Here is a 15760-nt window from a genome sequence, read left to right on the forward strand (position 1 = left end):
TTTCAGCCAGCTGTGAGCACTATGAAAGCTGTTGTGCTGTATATATGTACCTTTTCAGAACATGCTCTGAAATCTCTACTTCCTGACATTGATCTGTGCAACAGATTTTATAAAAAAATCTTTCCAGAAGGGTTGATGGTTTGCTTACTTTGATGATTTGTGATTCAGGAAAGCCATTACTGGCAATGAAAACTTATAAAATCTGGCAAGAGAGTTTTACCAGCCATGGTGTTGGTACAAGAAATTAACTGCTACAAAGGTTAAAGATTTGTTTTGTTCAAATAATTATTTCCTTTAGCTATTCTTTCCTACAGTGAACTGAGTATTGATTAGTGAACTTTTATCTTCATGATTTGGTAGATGAATTTCACTATCACTTCCAGTTTGGTTTGGATTTATGTGTTTGACTTCTTACAGTGAAAATTGAACTGATCAGAGAAAGTAATTTTCACTACCAACGCAATACATAGCATACTAGAGAACAAACTGTGATACCTCTTTAAGGTGCTGTACTGCTATTTCATAAATCTTTGGCTTGTCACGTAGCAGAATGGTACTTCAAAGGAGAAAGATCCCTTTGAATCTCAGGAGATTGAGTTCTGAATTTAATTCCTGGAGTGAATAGGCTCCTTAAGCATTTCTTGTAAGGTCTCTAGAGCAAAGAGGGAAGATTGTAATAGCAGATAAAATTATCTAAAAAGATACTTTAGTCCTTCATCTGTGGTTTAAAAAAAAAATTCACAATTTCATTCCGTTATAACAAGAATTTATAAGCTAACACCTCCTATTGCTAGAAACTAAAAACTTGTTGTGCAAGGTTAACCTTTTGCTTTTTACTGCCCCTACAGCAGAAAGTATATTATTGCCCAGATCACATTTTTGTGATTTGCTTCACTGATACCAGTGATAGCAGCTTCCAGGGATAACTCATAACTACCAAGTGATTTAACATTAAGTTTTGCATTTTAGTTATTTTTACATGAAACAAGTGAATTTTCTCTATTACCCCCCCCCCCACCCACCCACCCCCCCCCGTCTTCTTGGTGTTATAACATGAATTTGGGCATATCATTGGCCACTGGCTCTTCAGTCAAAAGTGACTGAAAGAGGAAAAATAAAGTTCTTCCTTTTCTAAAATATGTTTTTTAAATGAAATTGGCATTTGATTCACTTTTTCTGAGATATTCAATGAAACAGATTCATGTTTTTAAAAGAGAATCCCATCCATAAACAAGCAGTCAATTCTCTCTAAGAAAGCAGCCCTTGTGACTCCCAGCAGCTATCATCTGACAGGTTTCTCCTGCTCTTATTCTATGCCTAAGGCAGATTTTTTTAGAGGCTAATAAGCTCTGTTTTTAACCCTCTTGCTATACCAATGCTTTGTATTATCTTAGTACAGATTTTTAAGCAAGCTTCTTAAGCAAACAAGGCTACAGAGAGTTTCATCCCTACTACATATCAGAAAATAAAAAGATATTAAATAGGAATTGTAATGCTCATAGTAAGGCTGATCTTTTTCCTCCATTTGGTGGTAATCACAGAATAGGAAGATTCCTGAATCTGTGTGGAGCCCAGTCTTAAAAACAGTTATGACAGTTCAATAATATAACTAATATCAAAGATTTAGTTCTCCATTAAATCATTATGCATGTACTACACTGAGAGATGTACTAAATTTATTAAATATTTAGTTCAGAAATTCTAGAAAAAGGTTAAAAAATAAGGCCTCAGACTTATCTGTTTTTGGCAGATATATAAGCTAGGAGGCTCATTTTACTTTCGAAATACTTCTAGAATATAATAAACTGAGAATTTAAAGGCTGTTCTGAGAACACACAGAGAGCCTTCTTTCTTATTTCTTGCTCCTGCTTTAGAAAATTTGAGTACAACTCTTTAGCTTGATAGTAAATTACGATCAAACATAGCATTTTAGTTGGGAATTCATAGCCCTGAAGTGAATCCACATTTCCAAGTAATTTTCCAAGTAATTATTTGTAAATGAGTGCCTGGGGTTGAACCAGATGTTGTCTCATTAGCTTTAACACTGTAATATGGAAAGAAAAAAAAGGAAAACAATAAAGGAACAATAATGAAAAAATAAATGGAGTGTGTACAGAACAGTATTTACTTGTATTGACTATTTTCTCTGCAATAGGTGGCATAGAATTTCCATTATATAAAGCAACTGATGCACAGATAAGTCTACTGTAACATTCAAGGTTGTATATTTATTATAGACTTTGCTATCACTTTCTCTATTTTTTCAGTTGGTTTTCTAGTAAGTGTGGTATTGCGAAAATTTGGAAAGGAAGACAGCCATTCGCTGCATGAATACATTTTCAAAAATCTTTAAACATAAATTAGATACATCAATTTTCCCTTTAAACTAGTTTGGTGTTAAGGGAAAAGTTAAAATGGTTCATAACTTACAAACCAGCGGGAAAAGCTGAAGTGTTGAGTACTAAATAAAGAAAAGGATAGAAAGCAGATACCCAAATTATTAAGCAGAAAACTTAAATTCCTTTTTCCACTTTATCTTTTACTTTCCTGCATCCTTCTGGTAATTTTTTTTAGTGCTATAAATTCTCCAGCTTTTCAAACTACTGCTGAAAGACTTATCTACCTAGGGACAATCAGGAAAATTAATCTGAATTGAATTTTAAACTGGATTAATTAAACTACATTAAATCCCTATGTAAATACACTTTCTCAGAATTAAAATGGCTTTTATTTAATATTCTTTGGAAGTGAATTAAAGTAAATCAATTTAAGGTCTCTTTAATATTGCTTAAGAATGTCCATCCCATAACTTCAAAGTAATAAAACTACCTCACCTAAATTCAAACCTTTTGTGTTTTGGATTGCTCTTCCTGGTGAGGTCCACATGGACAAGACACCCCTCTAACAATTTTTACTACCATTTACAACCCTTTTGAGTCTGACCTTATTTGATTTCCATAACTAAAATCTGTATTTATATTAGGCTTTTTTCCTTTATCACATGATGTGAAAGATCTTACATTAAAAAAGAACTAGAAAATGTCTTCCATTTTCTCCTTATTTATTCTTTAAGGTTTATTTTTAAGCAGATTGTAGACCAGCTTATTCAGCTTTCAAAAATAGCTCTTATTTCTTATTCTCAGAGTCAATGTTTTTCTGCGGTAAGCAGCTAGAAAAATGTTAGTGTGCCGAATTTTTTTTGTTTCAGTAATGTGTTTAGATTCATCAGCATTTCTGAAGCCATCAAATCTTGGGGCTATTTGGATTCAACATTTAGAGGCTGACTTATCTTCCACATTTAACCATGTAGCATCTTCATAACCTTTGCATAGCATAAAATGAAAAGGTAATTTGTTATTGATGAATGCGTCTGCTAGTTGTCTCAGGTTAGCAGCAGAGTAGTAATGTAGCATGCCTATGTGGCTGCAGAAGCTGGGTGTGCCAGTGTAACTACCAGCCCTAAGGGCAAGTAGAGTTCAATGCCTCCTACAGTCAGCTTGCTATACTCTTGAGGCTCATGGATAAAAAAAGAAAATGTGTAGCCTTTGGAGCACACATGTTGCAAAGCATGTAATTTAATGCATTCCTTATTAACAGAGGTAAGCACCGTAGTTTGTTCTGAATGACTAATTCCCTTGTATGTAACCCCAAGTATGTCTAAATACAGTAACAAAATGACAAATATATTGTCTCATTGGTTCAATGCAAAATGGATTTGCCAGTGAGATTCTGTGGCAGCCATCGATACTGACTCATTTTTGTTCAGACCCAGATTTTAAAAGCAAAAGCAAGCAAAGCCTATAGTATTTAATTCTAATTTTTTACACCATGATTGATAGTGGAAAAAACAACCATGTGGCCTTTTGCCTTAACTATGGAGTAATGGTGATGGGAGAGAGGGAGAGACAGGCTTCACAAAACACACAGCTGTCTGTACTTCAGAGTGGTGCTTTGCATCAATCACAGGCCCAAGAGTGACAGGAATGTATAGTAAGCTTGCACTTCTGGAAGCATAACTGCTTGTTCTTCAGAAACATGTTAGTGCTCTGTCACTCACTCTGACCAGATCATGAATTGATTACCAGACCAAAACTGTAGTTTAAATAAGGACAGAAACAGACAAAACCAGTCAGAAATGCATTTGTTACTTCTCTGTTGTTCCTTTTTTTGCAATGGAGTATCAGTTAAGCTCTGACTTACCACTGGTTTTGTTTTTTCCTCTTTTACTGCAGTTTATTATGCTGACATACATCTTTATGTTGGCCTGGCTTGGCGTTACAGCTTTCACTTCTCTGCCTGTTTACATGTACTTCAATCTGTGGACCATTTGCCGAAATGCCACCGTAGTGGATGGAGCTAATCTCTGCTTGGATCTTCGCCAGTATGGTATGTGAATGAAAAGCACTAAATATAAAGCAAAATGTCACAAAAGAAAGCATCACTTTGCTTTGCTTCTGTGTATCTGAAGTGAACTTCAGATTTGTTTCTGAAAACAATTTCAGAATTGTTTCTTAAACAATTGTTATGTATCTCTTTCTATCTTTTTACCCTCTAGTTAAGGCAGTATATTAGAGATGCACTGCATTTTCAGGCCTGACAAAATTGAATCAACATTGTCCATCTTCCCAGAGTACTGAGAATTTGGCTCGGAGCTTCTGTTTAGCTGCTTCTTTTGGAGTTGCTGGAACTTGTCTAAAATGCTTAATTAGTCCTTTATCTGGAGAATGACTCTTTAAGCTTGTGGTAGGACACTGATTTGGAGATGTGAGATCCTAGGTTATCATCTGTCTCTGCAGAGGTGAATTGGGACAGGACAAGATTCATTGCTTGCAAAAATTTTGATGACAATACAAATGGTAACACTCTAAGAGGCTGGTGGACAGAGAGAGCAAGGCTAAAGCCTGAACTGTGGAGGTTAGAATAAAGTGGGGATATACACATACATGTGTTTTGAGGGGATGGGAAACTTGGACAAAAGGTGGTTTGGAATCTTAAAAAGTCTGAGAATTCTTGCTTTGGTGATGATAATTCAATTCCTTTCTGCCACAAGACTGATTTGAATCTAGATATCCTGGCCTTGATGGTTTCTCAGCCCACAGAGCTTTGGGTAATCATACTCTCGTCAGGCAGTTCCTTAAGTCTTTCTTTTGTTGCCTTGGCCTAATATAAAATAGCAGTATATTTTTAATTGTGATTTTGAGGTATAAAAAATGCTGTATTGCTTAGGAATGAAACAGTTGGTTCATATTAAACATTTGACTTAACCTGAAACAAAATATTTCACATTATTGTTTTCATGAGGGGGGAAAAAACCCCACCTTTCTTTAGTTTATGGATTCACACCCCCCCTGCCCCAGCATAACAAGTGAGTTGAGAAAGCAATTATCTGTACAGATTTCATCAAGAGTATTAATTCTTTTTCTATGACCTTTTATTTTGCTAATATTCATGCCTATTTTTGTTATTAATTCTATTTAAAATGTGCATAGAACACTAACATATAAAATGTATATTCTGTGAATGTACCTGTTTCCTGTAAATTCAGTGTAAAACCCACTGATTACTAATAGGAAAGAACAGTGCCATTTTTCATGATAACTGAGTTATAGCAGTTTTCTTCAAGCTAGTCTTTGATTTAGTATCTTGACATTAGCTAAAGGAAACAATGTAGCACATTCTAGTTATTCTTGCTGATAGAGAAACTGTTATTACAATGAAGTATACATTTGAGTAATGCTTTTATATAACTTGTAAAAGAAGCTTTGTACCAGATCAACATGTCTGAAAACAACGTACAGCACATTTCTCCACATGAGGGTAGGGAATGTTTGTGAACAACATGATAAGAGTATATACTGTTTGCAAATAATTTTTCTCGTGTTCTGATTGTGCTGCTCAAAATCTGGAATGAAGGTATTTTCAAAAATGGCTGAAAAATTATTACCTGCATGTTTCCTACTAGGGCTTTTACTAAATCGATGATGTGTTAGTTTTGTGATGGCTGAAATTATCATAGAATTGTGGAATGGTTTGGATTGGAAAGGACCTTAAAGATCACCTAGTTCCAATCACCCTACCATGGGCAGGGCCACCTTCCACTAGACCAGGTTGCTTAAAGCCCCATCCAACCTGGCCTTGAACACTTCCAGGGATGGGGCATCCACAACTTCTCTGGGCAGCCTGTTCCAGTGCCTCACCACTCTCACGGTAAAGAATTTCTTCCTTATATCTAATCTAAATCTACCCTCTTCCAGTTTAAAGCCACTACCCCTTGTCCCATTACTACATGGCTTTGCAAAAAGTCCCTCCCCATCTTATAGACCCCCTGTAGGTACTGGAAGGCTGCTATAAGGTCTCCCCGGAGCCTTCTCTTCTCCAGGCTGAACAACCCCAACTCTCAGCCTCTCCTCATATGGGAGGTGCTCCAGCCCCTTGATCATCAACAAAAACCTGATTTTCCTGTTAAAAACAGTTCTGCAAAGCAGCCAAGAATGTGTATTTCTTAGCTCTTCTGGCTCATATGAAGTAATATGCTATGTACTAGGAATACTAAATACTGTGAATATCTATTCTGCTCCAGGTATTGTAACTATTGGAGAGGAAAAGAAGGTTTGCACCACATCAGAAAGTTTCATCAAGATGTGTGACTCTAATGAGGTGAATGAATGTGATAATATTTTTGGAAAATCCGTAATATATGTTATAGTTGGAAGTAAATGATGAGTGTTTTCTTCTTACTCTTTATGTTCTAATTCTAGCTATGGTGATGAAATAAAATCCCAGTAGAAAATACAGTCAGCAAGTACCTTTCCTAGTCTTTTACTGCATACCAAATTTAGTCAGTGCAATTTCTCCAGCCATTTGTTTTCTAAATACACTTGTATTTTATTTTTTCAAGAATTCCATTGTCATATATTTTTACTGAGATGTTTTTGAAAGCTAATGCATCTGGTGTGCAATGAGTAGGTCTATATAATGAATCACTGTTTGAAGATCATATGATTACTGTTGTGACAGGAGAGTAAAGACTTCAAATGGATTTGACCAAATCTTGCAGTGCGTTAGGATAATAACTCCTAGTACATTTTTCTTTGTAGTTTTTCCCTTAGGCAAAGACCACCTATTTCAGAGCAGCTGAGGCTTCTGATTTGTTTTTTAAACAATCAGGGATGAAGACAGGATGATCAAATTTACATCTATCTAACAAGAAAAGAGGCTAAAATTTTGATCCCTCTGAAGTCAGATGGTGCTTTGCTAAATGTGTCACTGGGTCTTCCTATGTTTGAATAAATCCTTTTAGAGTGAAGGTACACAATCTGCCTTCATACCAAAACCATCTAAGAAAGTGCGACCCTTGCTGTGCAGTCAACACTCAGTGGCTGCTTTGTAAACCAGATCACTGAAATTAAAAACAAATGTAATCATTTGGTTTGGGGTGGGTTGAGGAAGGTGGTTAACTTGGATTATTTAAGTAACCTGGTTTATATTATATCACTATGAACAGATTTTATTGGCAAATTTGGGAGGGAAGAAAATCAATATATGAGGATGGAAAGCTACAGCTAATGAAAGGAAACGGGGTTTTCTTAGGCTGTCTCTACCACTAGAGAAATGACAACAAACAAATGTAGATCTGGTAAAGTAGTATTGTAACAAAAAAAAAAAAGAAAAAGAAAAAAGAAAAAAAGTGCTGGATAGTTTATTTTTAAATAATTTGCTTTGTTAATATTTTATGATTTAAATACAATGTTTTTAAAATAGAAGTATGCTTCATCCCTGATATGAGTATTGTAACAAAACCAGCACAAGCACAATGTCATGTAGTGATGTCAGTCTTTTGGAAAAAGTATTAGTAATCATTACTTTTGTGGAAGGGTGGCACCAGGGAGGTAATTATTTGCTCTATGTTATCCTGACTTTTCATTCAGTTTCTGTTTAGTGTACCACCATGAAAGTCCTTTTCTTTGTCCCCCTTTGCAGCTAAACATGACGTTCCACTTGTTCATTGTGGCACTTGCTGGAGCTGGAGCAGCAGTCATTGCTATGGTAAGCTACCCAACGCTCTGTACTTCCATCATCATCTGAATTGCTAATGCCTTCTGGTTTTTACTTAGTATCAGTTATTCAATTTCCATACTATCACTCAATGCTATTACTGAAATATAGTTCTGTAATTCAATACTCTCTCTTATCTTTTTTTAAAATATATTGATGGATTCCCTTTGAAGTAGAATATAATTACTTTTTTGAATAAAAAACCACCTGTAAGTACATGCTAAGAATTTTACTATTCTCTTGCTGTGTTCAGCCAAGTGCCTGAACTCACATGCCTGTCTCATGATCATAGTAATATACTTTTATGATCTATGCCTTTCTGGGTATTTACAGGCTTGCTATGCTGCTATTTTAGGAGCAGACTCTTTTTGTCAATTCTGTGCGTATATGTGAATGTGTCAGTTTTTCTGTCAGGACTGATTTTTGCTTTTTTTTTAATAAAGAATTTTACTTTGGATTTGATGACATTTTGCCAATGAGAATGTTCCACTGAGAAAAAAGTGTATGAGCTAGTGCCCTGCTCTTCTGTCTTTTGACTGCTGTGTCTGCTTAAACATAAAAATATTTTTAGAATAGGCATTCTGTATCAGTGTAGGTTTGTATAATACACACTGGAATGGGAAATGAAAAATGACTGTTACTTGGTACTGATGTATTCCATAAGAAAAGTGTTAGTGATTACTATTACTACTGCTACTAGTAATTTTTCATTGAATCCTGGGGCCATAAATTTTTTGTTCTCCTTAGAATTACATTTATAAAAAAGGACAAACAGAGAATATTCAATGAAGCTAGTATTCCTGTGGCATTAGTGATTATTTTTTTTATTGTTCTCCTCTGCCATTTTTTCAGTATTACATGACACCCTGCCAGCAAAGCAGAGACAGCTAAATGAAAAAAATATATTTTCAATGTAACTTTTGTTTCAAAACAACAAACAACAATACAAGAATATAATTTATATTAATAATTAAATTAATTTTCCAAACAGACTTTTCTACTTCTAGCTGAAAAAATGGTGAGCAAATAGTAATTATTATAATACATATATTAGCGTTAGGAAAGTATATCCAAGAGACCATTAGTTCTCCAGTGCATTATTGTTTTGAAGTATATTCAGTAGTAATTATCAAATGCTAATTTGTCCAGATAACAATTCTGCATTTCAAAGAAGAGTTTTGAATCAGAATAGCTACCAAAAGATTTTCAGTGGAAACAAACACATCTTCAGTGGAAGCAAATTAAGTAGGTACATTGAGCCACGTAGTTTAAATACATGATACTTTCAATGAAGTTTAAAAAAACCCTCTTCAAAGCTCACAGTACCATATCAAAGATGCCATAGATTTGTTACACCAAACACTAGTCCACTAGGAATTCACTTTGATGACTCACATTTATTCAGATATTTTTGAAGGGTTTTACCCATACCCAAGTATGCTTTTTATTGAATGCTGTGACTGCACAGTGCAGGCATAACAGCACTGTTTCAACAGAAATATAAGTTAAGGATCTAAGTGCTAGTAAATTATGTAGCATCCAAATGCTGGTAAATGTGTGTTTTATGAAATGTTTGCAACTGTGTTGTATGTATTTTAATTTTGTAATTAAATTGTTTTTAACCTACCATTGTGATCTGTTAGGTACCTGGTAAAGACTAGCACATTCCACTCTTTGATGGTGGTAATTTCTAAAACTGGCATACCAAAGCACATTTATAGGTTGTGCAGTGTGCTTCACATTGACACAGTAGCCCAAAGACTGGGACAGGACATGAGAGAAAGTTCAGAATTTTGTGGTTGGACATGCAGGTAGTAACAGGTTCTTTCTTTAAGGGAAGTTTGCTTTCCCAAGGAGGAAGTAATTTAGGGGAGGGAAAATGAATTTGTCTCATATAGGAAGAAGAAAACATCTTTTTTCCCCAGATCCTATGCTTAAATTAGTAGAAAGTGGTAAGCTATCAGCAACAGGCTAGGGTGAGGAACAAAATCTGCAGAAGCCATTTAAGGCGTTGGAGAACCAATGCCCTTCCCTATACGTGCTGTTGCAAGAATAATCACAAACATGATTTAATGAAGTTAGTTTTTGTATATATCCACAACAATAGCAGATCTCCATGTTTCTGAGATTTAACAAGACTTCTTAACAGAAAAATGAGATTAAAATACCAGTTCTTTACAAAAGAGAAAGCTTATGAATTTATTGCACTTTTAAAACATTTCTTGCAGGCAGTTGCTTTAAACTAGAATAGTCCATCTGACTAAAGTAGTAAGTATTTTGTATTTACTACCAGCCAGTAATAGTAGTGCATCATCAATGAGACTGCTGAATAACTGAATTGGTAAAATCTGTTCTTTTAAATGACATTTTAAGTCATGACATTGATATAGTCCAGTATATCCTCTCTTCTGGATTTGTGGACATTGGCAAGTGCCAGATTATTTAATATGTGCAGATTTCTTTAACTCTTTTAATGTCAATATTTGTCATTAAATTCACCAAAGAAATCAGCTTGTTCATAAATATTAAGCCCATCTGTCACTGGGATAGTTTTCATGAAACTGTATTTTAAAAATATGTAGTAATTTATTGCAAAAAACACAAAAAAATTGTTAATATTTGCAAAGCCATTTGGTCACAAGACATAATTTTCCCATATCTACTACTTTAATCTCTCTCTTGGTCTCAGATTTGTATATGAATGTTAGCATTTTTTCACATTTCACTAGCTGCTTCTTTAGTCTCCAAAGGACAATGCTGGTTTGGGGTACAAAAAGAGAATTGGCCTACACGTTAGGATTGATGTATAGAAAAAGTCATATTTTTTTACAGTATATGTTAGGGAAAGCTTTATTTTGCAGAGAAGGAAAAAGTCAAATTGTTCATTTTGAAAATTTATGATTCTTAGGCTTGAGCCCAAGATGAAAAAAACCTGATAGAATTATTTACATTGTAGATGGTTTTTGTGAGTCTTGAGCACAGAAAAATAGCCGTGATTTTGAATCATAATAAATTTGGACTATGTATGATTCTGAACATTATTGTTCTTTCTTATGTCTGAATGGATAATAAATAGATACAGAAATGATCATTGAAGTAATACATATTAGTTTTACTGTTGTCAGTGTTGTGTCAGATAGCAACAGAAGACTTGAAGTTGTTTAAATGTAAACTCATCGTGCCTGTGATGTTTTCCCAAAACCACTATAGCAAAACTGAATTACGAGAGACACAGTTTCCCTTCTCAAAAATTATAATGTGAGCAGTACTCTTCTGCCTGAACTTCTGCAGAAGTTATGTCCTGTAAGGTGGAGATGCAATTACTTCTCCTGAAACAAGAACAAGGGAAATGTGTAAGTGGTCTAGTCCCTCTCCCCCAGTATGATTGTGCTCTTCTGCAGGATATTAGATGCATGTAAGGGGAGGAAAAAAGTTACTTAGACTTCTGCCCTGATGAGAAAATGATGTGTCCCAAAAGGAAAGGAAAACCAAAACCAAACCAAACCCTTTCCTAGCTTAGATGCAATTCTAGTTTTGAAAGTTTGAAGCATACTTTCACCTTATGAAGAAACCTAAGCAGGGATGTTTCATAGGTGTGGAAAGACCCTTCGCTGTCTTGCATATGTCTGTAATTGAAACATCCCGAGGCAGGCTGTGGAAGCTGCCCTGCTTCAATTTGAATAAGCCTTGACAGGGCCCCACTGGCTTCAGGCTATTCAGGTCAAGGAAGTGTGAAATGCAATTAGACAGCCACTTAGAGGTGACCTCCTTAGTGTGCCAATGTTATCCAGGAACTTGGTGTTAAACAAAAAACCAAAGGTGGTGGGACTGTTAAATGTATATATCAATATATAACGTGGATATATATTTGAGATTATACTTATTATATAAGCTAAAGTAGTTGTTTCCAAGAAAGTCATCCTACTTGTAGTGAATGTGAACTCCAAGACTTTTCAACAGTTATTCCCGAAGTTTGCTTCTGTAACTTTTTAAGTAAGGGATGGGCAAAGAATGGAAGTTTAATGAAGGTCAGACTGTGGCCAATGTACCTTCAGAAGAGTTTGTCTATTTTTTTAGTAGAAGAAAAATGCCAAGTGAAACTGCAAGACATTAGGTTTAAATTTGTCTCTTACTGGGTCGTTACCAAATATTTTGTGAGGATAAATGTGCCTGCATGGTCCCATTTTTCGTCATGTATTCTTCTGTTGCAAGGTTTTCTGCCAGATGTGTTTTAAAAGGTCAGGAAGACATGAGTAGACTGCTCAGATACCCCTACTTCTAGGATTCTCATGTCTACAATCTGTTTGAGGATCAGATTGTATTTTTTAATTGAAATCTTACTCTCAAAGGACCAGCACTGGTGTTTTCATTGGATGCAAATTGTAATTGCCTGAGATGACAGAAATATTAGGATTACCAGCCTGTTTCTTTTTATTTTTCTCAAGAGTTTTATTGTGGAGGAAATTTAAGGCATTTCATTCAGTGGAATGGGGATTTGGCATTAGTGTCTTTCATTTGATCTAGAAATGCCTGATCCAGAGACTACTCATGGTAAAAGCTTTTGGAATAGCTGAGTTAGATACAAGGTGTTTCTTTTTCCTGTGTGCTAAATTATGACCAGAACGTGTCCCCAGAGTAATGCAGTACATGCTGCCATCTCCAGCACTTGCACTGTCATCATGGGTTGTGCTGCAAGCGTTGTACTGTAGATATTAAGAAACTCCTAAAGATACGTCAAAATACTACTATCTGTAGTCTTCTTCCTAGAGGACAGATTCTCTGAAGACTTCTTCCTATTTTGTGGCTCCTCAACTCAGTCTGTATTCCTCAGGTAGGGATTAACTGGGTGAAATCTTGCCATAAACCACAAGGGCAAAAGAGACACCAAAAATATTTGGTCCTTTGAAGGGTTTCAGAATGCTTTCCTTGATCTTAATTATCCAGATTAAGAAATGTACATTAGCCTGAACTAATCAGCAACAGTTGCCACCAAACATTTGTGGAAAAAGCCAACACTGGCATTTCCAAAAAGGAAAGAACATACTAAATTGGTTCTGTTCATTTGGTATGAATCTAAGATACTCATATATCTACAACAGTCCAATATGAACAGGAGAATTTGCATAATCTCAGGGTGTTTTTATGATTACTTTATTCGATTTTCCAGTAATTGAGTCCTAGTTTAGTTTCTTGATTTCTTAGGGAGGGGTGGAATTTTTCTGATTTCAGGAAATTATCTGTGGCCTCTGGGGCATTTGATTAACAGAAGTTTAAGAGATGCTTTCATCAGAAAGTATCTGAAAGCCTGCAAGGGGAGCAATAAATGTTCAGAGAGTCCTAGAATAAACCAGTTGAATACCGCTACTGAACATTTTTATTTTCTGGCTGAATACAGAGCCAACAGAGCACATCCTATGGTGAGAGGGAGACAAGTTTTGAGAAGGTCAGAGGCTCCTTGCAAGCAGATCCAGCAGACTGAAGGTAGGACATTTGACGTCCACCTTCAAAAGGAAAGCTTTCAAAGTCTGCAACTGTCCTGAAAGGCCCAGGCTTGGGAAGGTGAAATGGACCGGAGAGCAGTTCATTGCTGTAACAGGCAGCCGAAGTAGCCTTTCCACTGTAGATGGTCACAAGCGTGAAGACTACGCAAACTAACTCCAAAAGGGACTGAAGGCAGATAGCATGTGACTGCCTGCCCCTGAAGGAGGAGTTTTGAATAAAGTATTTGCAGCAGCAGTTCTTTGGAGGCCTTAGCTTCATTCCTTGTATTGGCGTTATGTTAAGATTTATCAGTCGTTTGACCATTCATTGCCACCATTCAGAAGACTGGACATCTACCGGCTGTTAAACTCAGTCACTGGCAGCCATACCATGTGATTTTTACGAACTACTAAGCTCCATCTCAAAGGCAATTAGGGTGTTTTACATCCTCTATTTATAATGGAAAACAATTGCAGAACATAATTTTTCTACTGGTAAGATACCTTTCACTGACTTTCAGATTAAATTTATTCAAAGCCATGTGAAAAACATTTGTTCATGTGACAATATTGCCAGTATCCTTTGGTGTTTAATCCTCAGATGTATTCATAGGCATTCTGTTCTCCCCGTTTGCTAACATAAATAAACCAAGCTCTTTGGGAGTCTATCATCATATCTCATCCAGTGATTTGTGTTGGCTGCAAGTGAGTCAGGTCCAATCTCCAATACTCACCAATAAGTTGTATAATAATCACAGGCTGTGGCTTTCCCCCCCCTTCTTTTCAGATAATTTTTAATTTTGTTTTTGGATGGAATGCTTGGAAAGCTCTTAATTTTGTTTTCTTAAAAAATTAAATAAATGTATTTTTACACATTCAAAAATTTACATGGAACATGAACTTTGTTTCTGCTCCACTCAAGATGTATACAGAAGTTGTCTTCTAAAAACATACAAATCACTTTTTTCATTTTCTATACATTTTAAAGAATTACTTAAATAAATTGTGGTATAACTAATATAACAGTGAAATAAAATTACTAAATTAAATGGTGACAGGTGGGTGCCCTTTTAAGACCTCAAGTTTATTTGTAACTAAATTTTGTCACATTTTGCCTAGCTGAACATATTTTTCAATTTTTGTCAATTTTTTTGTAAATTAGCTGATTTTGACTAAATAGCTAGAATTGTAGATGAGAGAAAGATATGGCTAAATGGAAAGCTAATGCTATCTTTAACAAGAAAGAAAAAACAAATCTTTCTGTAATTGTATTAGATATGTAATAGTAAGACTACGGATGTGTCTATGGCATATTTCTAGCTTAAGCAACTGCTTTAACAAACAGTGATTCAATGGGGAAAAGTCTGCAAGAAGTAACCAGAAGACATTTTTCCATGTAGTTTTGCAGGCTAGCTAAAATAGTAAAGCAGGCATGATTTGTTGATTTTTCAGTTCTTTTAATTTTTTTTTGTAACCATTGCTACCAACTCCTAGTCACTGTAATAGTAACAGCTGTGAGCTGAGTAATCTGAGGGTTAATGAAGCTCAAGCTTGAACTTCACATCATGTTGCTGTACTACTTCTTGCCTTAATGCTCAGTTCCTTCTCGTGAAAACCCAGTCTCTTTCCTGTAGCTTTCAAGTTTAATCTTGCTCTATTCTGACTAGCTCTGTTGTTTTCTAACTCTGTGTTACTTCTCTTACAGGTCCATTATCTCATGGTCTTGTCTGCCAACTGGGCCTATGTGAAAGATGCTTGCAGAATGCAAAAATATGAGGATATTAAATCAAAGGAGGAACAAGAGCTTCATGATATTCATTCGACTCGCTCTAAAGAGCGGCTCAATGCTTACACATAAAAGAAACCTTGTCTTACTTTCTAACATGTGAATGCTTTGTTGTTTAACTAAAGGCCATCCAACCATTTTAAAAACAATTGAAAGTGCTTCTCACAAAAGATAGTTTGGGTGACTTACATATCACCCATGTACAATTCTTGGTTGTCTAGCACTTGGTTTCTTAATTAGTTCTTACTTTGTGTGACCATTATCTACCACAAAGCTCCTAAATAGCCTTTCCTGAATCCTTTTGAGCTAATTAGTTCTGCTAGATCAAGGATACTAAACTATTGTCAAATACAAATATGTGTTTGATTTTTTTAATCACTTTGTATGTGTTATGCATAACACCTTTTGCATTGTTTCTTATATGTTTTTGGAAAAAAAG

The 15760-nt window shown here is 35.5% G+C and overlaps 1 protein-coding gene across 1 annotated transcript in view; it reads left to right on the forward strand.

Moving 5' to 3' along the window:
- GPM6A (glycoprotein M6A) overlaps nucleotides 1–15449 on the forward strand; it is a 123215-nt gene extending 107766 nt beyond the window's left edge. Inside the window, 4 exon segments of the mRNA XM_075041790.1 lie at nucleotides 4233–4386; nucleotides 6581–6657; nucleotides 7981–8046; nucleotides 15241–15449. Coding sequence (XP_074897891.1) covers nucleotides 4233–4386; nucleotides 6581–6657; nucleotides 7981–8046; nucleotides 15241–15393 — 450 coding nt within the window. The 3' untranslated portion in view covers nucleotides 15394–15449.
- Nucleotides 15450–15760: the final 311 nt, after the last annotated feature.

Source organism: Buteo buteo, chromosome 1 (assembly GCF_964188355.1).
Source record: "Buteo buteo chromosome 1, bButBut1.hap1.1, whole genome shotgun sequence".
Taxonomy (NCBI): Eukaryota; Metazoa; Chordata; class Aves; order Accipitriformes; family Accipitridae; genus Buteo; species Buteo buteo.